General features: G+C 38.6%; 1 protein-coding gene across 1 annotated transcript; it reads left to right on the top strand.

Annotated features, from left to right (window-relative positions):
- Positions 1-2314: 2314 nt before the first annotated feature.
- On the top strand, positions 2315-8294 carry LOC103473964 (bile salt-activated lipase-like). Its single transcript, XM_081613769.1, has 11 exons — positions 2315-2470; positions 2645-2792; positions 4263-4382; positions 4462-4659; positions 4734-4864; positions 4948-5055; positions 5135-5249; positions 5396-5582; positions 5737-5940; positions 6776-6985; positions 8039-8294. The coding sequence occupies exons 1-11, from the start codon at positions 2414-2416 to the stop codon at positions 8226-8228; spliced, it is 1668 nt and encodes a 555-aa protein (XP_081469895.1). The 5' UTR covers positions 2315-2413; the 3' UTR covers positions 8229-8294.
- Positions 8295-8506: the final 212 nt, after the last annotated feature.

Raw genomic sequence — 8506 nt, forward strand, 5'->3', positions numbered from 1 at the left:
CTTGTAACTACAAAGAAAAACTAATCATCAAGAATGTGAAACTTCCTTATTTTTGCATTTCAATTGGCCTTTACAACGCCATTGGTGCTTAGAAACTTAAAATTAGTCTAAATAGCTTGAGCAATTCCTAAAACAAGGAACTAAGAAGTCCATCCATCCATCTTCTTTACACCCTTGTCCCTCAGTGGGGTCGGGAGGGTTGCTGGTGCCCATCTCCAGTTAACGTTCTGGGCGAGAGGCGGGGTCACCCTGGACAGGTCACCAGTCTGTCGCAGGGCAACACAGAGATACACAGGACAAACAACCACACACACACACACACACACACACACACCTAGGGACAATTTGGAGAGGCCAATTAACCTAACAGTCATGTTTTTGGACTGTGGGAGGAAACCGGAGAAAACCCACCATGCACAGGGAGAACATGCAAACTCCATGCAGAAAGACCGGGGCCGGGAATCGAACCCAGAACCTTCTTACTGCAAGGCAACAGCTCTACCAACTGCACCACTGTGCAGTCCGGAACTAAGAAGTAAAATAATTTTATTTCCTTAAATACTGAAAATTAATTTGTATTCGTTTATATGCCGATGACATCATGCTTTACTTTCTCCTCTTCCAGCTCTGTAGCATCTATTTTAACTCAGCTTCAACTCTGTGGTTAAATATTCACTGAAAACTCCAGATATGATCAGATGTGTAATTTCTTTTATCAGAAAAACTGTGTACAATGTCTGGTGATACGCAAACTACATCACAGGTGTCAAAGTCAAGGCCTGTGGACCAAATCCGGCCCGCCTCCGTTTTTATGTGGCCCTAGACTAAACACCAAGTATGCTTAAATGTCGCGTTAGCGATCAAATCAATGCAATTTTTATCTGTTTACTGCCAAGTTGTATCAAATCCTCCACTTTCTTGAGAATTATTGTGGAAATTCACACAAAATCAACAAATTGCACTAACAATTGGGAGTTTACTGCAGATTTTTCTCAGAAATTGTCAAAAACTTTCTTACTTGTACCAAATATCTGATGTCAGATTATAATCGATGATCTACACAAGTAATAAAAAGACAAATTTACAGTCATAAATTAGAGCAAATATCGAAAATATTTCCAAACATTTTTATTTTTATGGTAAAAAAAAAAATCACAAAAAGAATCACGAAATCCTAGATTTTGTGATTCCTGTAGGATTTTCAGTCCTGGATTGACTGAAAATATGTTCAATAATCTTTTCAGTCATATTTTAACAGTTTGTGAATAGGTTTTATGTATACGTTCTGGCACAACCGGCCCTTTAAGAGCTTTCATGATCCTGATTTGGACCAAAATGAAAAAGAGAAACGGTGACAAAAGAACCCAAAATAAACAATTATCAGAACCTACTGAGGAATAACATACAGGAAGTGATGAAACTGAGGCTAAAATTAACAGATTGATAGTTTTTCGCTTGCAGGTATTGGTAGAAAATAATTTTATGTACCTTTTACATTTTGCCGTCTTGTTGTATTCTTATAAAAAGATTTAAATATCTTTAGAACCTGGTAAAGACTGCAGAATTTTAAAGATTGTTTATGTTTTCTTTATCAAGTCTATATTTAGTCAAACTGATAAAGAAATGTGTCATAAACTCAGCCTTACACAATGCGCAGTGTTTTGGGACTTTACGCTGTGTAGGACAGCTGTACAAACCGAGTCTGGCTTCCTGGTAAAGTTATTTTTAGTTATTCACGTTGTTGTACCCGTGTGTTGGCATGGCGACCGGTTCAGGGCGCACCCCACCTCTTGCCCAATGACCTTGGAGGGTAAAAAAACGACGGATGGATGCCATCAAAACACAACATGGATCCATAAAAGGTTCCTCCGAAAGGATGATCGCGTGCACTTTGACCTCAGTGAAGCAGCTACATATCATATAGATGTATTTATTTGAATGTCAAATAAAAGCTATAAAGTTAAGACAAAGATGAAGGTTTTCTGTTTTTATTTAACATTGAGAATCTGGTAGAACATCAAAAATAATTTCTCACTTGTCCATTTTTACATAAGTTCATTACATGAACAGGTTTTCATGTATTTTTGGCAAATCGATAATAATATCCTGTATCTTTTTCAAACATCGGTGACTTTATCTTATCATTCATGTTCCAAAATTGCACAAAAAAGAAGGAATTAAACTTTAAACCAACAGCATTTTCCTGATGTTTTAAAAGTTATACTTGAATAATTTAACGCAGTCTGGAGCCGGAACACCTGAGCTGGTGACTGATTGTGTAACTGTGGGAAAAACCGCACACTGGGTGTGTGTGTGTGTGCCAGATGCTGTGGAGGGTGTGTGGTGGGCAGGTCTCCTCTATAAATGCATGGCTGACCCCCACCCTGTTGCTCACAGTTGAATCCTGGTAATCATGCTTGGGATTTTGGTTGCTGCTGCCGTTTTTCTGGAGGCCGTCTCCGCCACCTCCGTGAGTTTCTCTCCAACAGCAAAACTGAACGACGTCGTCTTCCACACCAAAAATAAAGTCTAACTTGGCAGTTTTTTTGGTTAAACGTGTTCTAAATCCAACTACAAGTGAATTATTTGTATATTGAAAACAAAAACATCTACTTACTGAGCCGTTTCATCTTTATCTTTGCAGCTCGGGGTTGTCACTACCGAGGGAGGAACGGTGCAGGGGGAAAATATTCGCCTTGGCACCGGGCGGCACATGGACGTCTTCAAAGGCATCCCCTTCGCTGCACCGCCTGGAAGGTTTGAGAAGCCAAATCGTCACTCTGGCTGGGACGGTGGGTAAACCAGTCACAGTTACCAGATAAAGTTATCAAACATGTCACAAAAAGCATTCATAGTAAAGATTTCAGCTGGGTGGCACCGTTCTGAGACTTTACGAGCGTCAATGTCCAACTGTGTCCTGATTGGTCAACCTATTGGTCAGAAACAGGAAGCTGAAGACTTCCAAACATTTTATATTCATTATAATCCAATAAAGGAAAACGTGTTCTTTATCTCATGGATTTGTGATGTCTGGTGAAGATTTTTCTCATTATCAGCAAATATTTAAAATTATCAACTACTTGACAACCTGCATTGACTAAAATTTTAAATACATTTTATTTTATTCTAATGGTTTGCTTTTTCTTTCTAGGTGTTTTTACTATAAACGAAGAAAAAACTAAATTGCAATATTTGGTATTGAACAATATTCCAATAAAAACAAACCTAAAACACAGATTTAAACCTTTAAATGCAGAGGTGGGAGTAAATAATACTTCATTGCATTTACTTGAGTAACTTTTTGGAAAAAAATTGCTTTTACTATTTTTGTTACTACGCTGTATTTTCTTTACTTTATGTGACTATTTTTATGCAGTATTTCTACTCCTTGAGTAAAATTTCTGGATTTTCCTCTCACTTACCGAAAAACAAATAAAATTCACCAGACACAGACGCACCTGCAGTTTTTGTTAAAGTTTCTTTAGTTTTTTATTGAAAGAAACTGATTGGGAATACATTTCCTTTTGCCTGACTTTGTTACTTTTACAAAAATTTTGACAAAATTGTCATTTTGGTCTTTAAAATACCAAAATTTCCATGAAACTATATTTTGGTCCATCTGCTTATGTAATTTTTAAATAACAAATGACTGATAATTTTATCATTTCCTCAGTATTTGAGCCATTTTACCAAATAAATTTTTTTCTCATTTGAGTTGATTGTTTTGGATGGCTACGTTTTACTTTTACATGAGTAAAAACAAGCTGCAGTATCTCTACTCTAACTTGAGAACAACTTTTGGGTAATTATGCTTGACTTAACCAACAAATTATAAAACACATAGTTTACTAACATAAATATCAGCTTTAAAAACCACTGCGCAATAAACGAGAGCTAGCATTATGCTAATTAGCTGCTCATGTACAAAACAACTGATTGAAACCATTAGCATTTTCATTAGCTTATAGCTAATTTGCCAAAACCCACATGTAGAACGAAAAACGTATCTTAAAATAGCTAACAACATTCAGCATCAACTCACCACTTTGGGCAATACACAAAAACGTAAGAAAGTTTTAAGGTTAATTTAGATTGATTGCTTTGACTTAAAACCACTTCCTTCCGGTTCACCGTGAAGTCACTTCCGGTTCACCATCAAGTCACTTTAACTCCATGTGAAATAAACTGTAAAGCCCCTTAGTGGAATCGGATGAGTGAATCCAACAGTCATCTTCCAATGTTTGTGTGTTAATTCTGATCAGGCACTCTGAAGGCCACTAGCTACAAGCCCAGATGCTTTCAGCTGACGATTCTCATGAACGACGTCTATGGCAGCGAGGACTGTCTTTACCTGAACATCTGGGTTCCTCACATCAACTCAGGTAAACTCTTAGACTTAGCACTAAGTGTGCCTGAAATTTGATCAAGACTAACTGTAATAATGTTCCCTTAAATTTTCAGTGGCCTCCAATCTTCCTGTCATGGTCTGGATTTATGGTGGAGCTTTCTTGGTTGGAGCCTCAACAGGCGCTAACTTCCTGGACAACTATCTGTACAGCGGACAGGAACTCGCAGACAGAGGAAATGTCATTGTAGTGACACTGGGATACCGTGTGGGATCCCTTGGCTTCCTGAGTGCTGGAGACTCTACTATGCCTGGTAGGCATCTTTTGAAAATATCCAGAGGTTCAATTGACTCTTTTCTTGTAAACATCACTTTGGATCATGTTTAGGAAATTATGGGCTGTGGGACCAGCAGGCCGCCATTGCATGGGTGCACAGAAACATCCGCTCATTTGGAGGAGACCCCAGCAACATCACCGTCTTTGGAGAGTCCGCCGGAGCAGTCAGTGTTGGTCTCCAGGTCAGAAGCTGCCCAAAGTAAATAATCTAAATCAATTTGGGGGGATTTTTAAAAAGAATCTGCTTTCTGCTTTTGTCTCCCAGACTCTCACTCCCCACAACAAGGGGATGATCAAGAGAGCCATCTCCCAAAGTGGGGTCGCCCTTTGCCCTTGGGCTGTCAACAGAAACCCACGCAAGCTTGCTGAAGAGGTACATGGCTCCTCCTGTGCTTTTCATTTTATGGATGATCTGAAATACGACAGGTTGTTTTTGGAACCTAACCCTTCAGGTTGCTCTGCAAGTCAACTGTCCCACCGATAGTCGCATGGCCACCTGTCTGAAAATGACCGACCCCAAGGCTCTGACATTGGCGGGAAAGGTCCATCTCTCCGGCTCACCTGACGGTAAGTCAAAGGCTGAATATTGACCTACTTTTCAACAGCTTTACCTCTTCAATGCTCTCTCCACCGCAGAACATTGCTGTGTAAATACACAATTGTTCTTGATCACTTTAGCCTAGCATGTTTAGCCCTGTTTCTCCATTGACCAGACCCTCTGGTGTACAACCTGGTTCTGTCTCCTGTGATTGATGGCGACTTCCTGCCGGATGATCCATCCAACCTGTTCCACAACGCCGCCGACATCGACTACATGGCCGGAGCCAACGACATGGACGGACACATCTTCACAGGCATTGATGTCCCATCAGTCAACTCTGCATTGTTGGACACCCCTATGTGAGTTCAAGTGAACATTGTGAAGCATTTAGTGTATTGGGAGCAGGTCCGGAAAGGTAGAAAAGGTTTAAACAAGCCAGAGTTTCTGTGGCATTTGCTCCCAATAATCCAGCTTATCAAATTTAAATGTTTTACATCCTTCTGCTGACTGCAGTGATGATGTCAAGAGGCTCTTGAGTTCCTTAACCAAGGAAAAGGGAACGCTTGGTTCGGAGAACGCCTTCTCCACGTACACCCTGGACTGGGGAAGCAAACCCAGCAGAGAGACTGTCAAGAAAACTGTTGTGGCCATCGAAACGGACTACCTTTTCCTGATTCCCACTCAGGCTGCTCTTTATCTCCACGCCTCCAAAGCAGGGTAAGAAGAAGATCTGCATTTACAAATATCACTCTCAAATGTTTCAGACATTTTTGTAAAGGCTGGGCTCAACGTTTGAGCTGGCTTTAATCAAAACCTCGTGCTGATTGTAATATTAAAAAGTGAAACATTTAACAAGTATTTGTGTTTTTAACCTGTCATAAAAGGAAAAAATATTTTTGGTTTATTTTTCAAAGTTATATTTTGGCCATGTTAATTTAGAAAATGTTACAATTTCAAATTAATATTTAACTAGCAAGCTAAATACTTACTTTACAAACTACATATCCATTCTCAAACTAAATATTGAGCTAAGAAGCTAAATATTTAGCTAACATTTAGCTAGTAAGATAAATATTTAGCCTCAAACCAAACACTTAGATCCAAACTAAATAATTAATTAGCAAGTTAAACTAAATATTCAGTTTGCAATTTTTTAGGTAGCAAGCTAAATATTTAGCCTCAGGATAAGCATTTAGCGCCAAGCTGAAGATTTAGTTAGCAAGCTAAATATTTAATTGGCAAGCTAAATATTTATTTCACAAACTACATAATCTAGCTACCAACTAAATATTTATTTTGTTTATCTAGAAAATAAATATTTAGTTAGCAAGCTTGCTAGCAGGACCTGACAGTTGTGTAACTGCACAGTTTTCAGGTTCGGATGTTAAAAACAATTTATTATTTTTCTTTCAAACCCTCCCTTACATGACAGGTTATTTGATGAATACTTTTCCTCATTAAAAGTAAAAAGTGAGGTTTTGTATGAGTATTCATCAGCTTTCGGTGATATTTATTGTATTAATCCGTTAAATCCTCTCGTTTTCCACTGAAGAACTGGTCGCACGTACTCGTACCTCTTCTCTGAGCCCAACCGTTTGGGAGGCCTCCTCAGCCCCTACCCAACCTGGATGGGCGCCGACCACGCTGACGACCTGCAGTACGTCTTTGGAAAGCCCTTCTCCACCCCGCTGGGGTACTGGCCACGCCATCGGAACGTCGCCAAGTACATGATGGCCTACTGGACCAACTTCGCCAAAACAGGGTATGAATACAACCCAAAATCCAACTGCAAGCATGGAAATAGATCTGCATCTGTGTTTCTCAAACTTTGTCAGGATCAGAACCACTTTGTCCACATGTATCAAACTCAAGGCCCACGGGCCAAAACTGGCCCCCCATAAAGTTTTATGTGGTTCTCTATTATTTCTAATAGAGCCTTAAAAATAACCTTCATATGCTTAAACAATATTTTAATCAATTAAACAAAAGCAGTTTTCAACGGAAAGGGATTAGCTACACTGAAAAGATAATTGTAACTTTTTTCTCAGAATTTATTGTGACTTTGATCTTCTAAGATCAAAAGTCAGAATTCTGACACAAAAGTGCAAATTCTGAGAAAAATATCAGAATTCTTAGAAAAAAAGTTTTTAAAAAAAATAAGAGGAAAAAAGTGAGAATTATGAAAAAAGTCAAATTTCTTTCAGAATTCTGAACATTTAAAATTCTTAGAAAAGCGTAACCATTTTTAGGGGTAAAAAAAGTCACAATTTTGAGAATTCAGAGTACTGATATTTTTCTTAACATTTTGATCTCAGAAAATGAAAGCCAGAAAATCAAAAAAAAAAGGGAAAAGACTTGAGTTGCTTTTCCTAAAACAAAAATCCTCTTCTGGACCACGATTTACCACAAATTTCACAAATATTAAAAAATATTGCATTATTTAAATACAATATTTATCTATTGTATTTAAATAACTGAATTTAATTCACAGCATTATGCAAGCAAGGTCGTAAAAAACAAAGAACCGAGATTCATCCACGACACATCAAAACTCTCAGCAGGTATGACGTGGCTTCCTCCGATCACATGGCGTTGTTTTCTTTCCACTGGTATCTTCACTTTTTCTTTTGAGTGACTCAGTTTTAAACCATTTATTCAGTTATTTTTAAACAATCCTTCGGTAAGCTAGCATACAGCTGACGTCACGGCAAATCAACGGTCCGTTACATGCAGTACCTTTATGGCCACTAGGGGGTGCCCGCGGACTGCAGTTTGAGAAAGACTGACCTACATTTTGTTTCTCTCTGGTTCGCAGAGACCCTAACAACGGAGGCCTGAGTGTGCCAGTTTCGTGGCCACAATTCACGGCAAGTTCACACCAGTTTGTGGACATCAATGGCAACATGGACGGCTCCTCCGTGGGAGAGAAGCTGAGGTTGCGCTATGTGAATTTCTGGACCAGCGTCCTGCCCAACCTTCCCACCATGTACGCGGACTCAGAGTGAAGAGCTCCGGCTGGAGACGAAGCTCCATCACTTGGTTTATAAAAATAAATGGATGAAAGAAATAAAAACACTTGTCTACGTTTTTTGTTTACTTACTTGTGTTTAAACTGATTACTTTAAACTGTGTACATGTTGTTTTTATACTTTTAAATCAATTTGCTTAATATTGTGACTTACAAATAAAGCACAGCATCAGAAAAAATATTCAATATTCGAATAATTTTGATTCACATTTTTGTGTCTTATGTTTTATAATTCTGCAGTACTTTAGATTTGTA

This window comes from Poecilia reticulata, chromosome 12 (genome assembly GCF_904066995.2).
Source record: "Poecilia reticulata chromosome 12, P_reticulata-male-v2, whole genome shotgun sequence".
Lineage (NCBI taxonomy): Eukaryota > Metazoa > Chordata > Actinopteri > Cyprinodontiformes > Poeciliidae > Poecilia > Poecilia reticulata.

Excerpts from the sequence above, each read along its gene's own strand:
- LOC103473964 (XM_081613769.1), top strand. The coding sequence starts at position 2,414 with ATGCTTGGGATTTTGGTTGCTGCTGCCGTTTTTCTGGAGGCCGTCTCC. Across the intron at positions 4,865-4,947 it reads CAGTCAGTGTTGGTCTCCAG|ACTCTCACTCCCCACAACAA; the intron begins GTCAGAAGCTGC and ends TTTGTCTCCCAG. Across the intron at positions 5,583-5,736 it reads GCATTGTTGGACACCCCTAT|TGATGATGTCAAGAGGCTCT; the intron begins GTGAGTTCAAGT and ends TGCTGACTGCAG.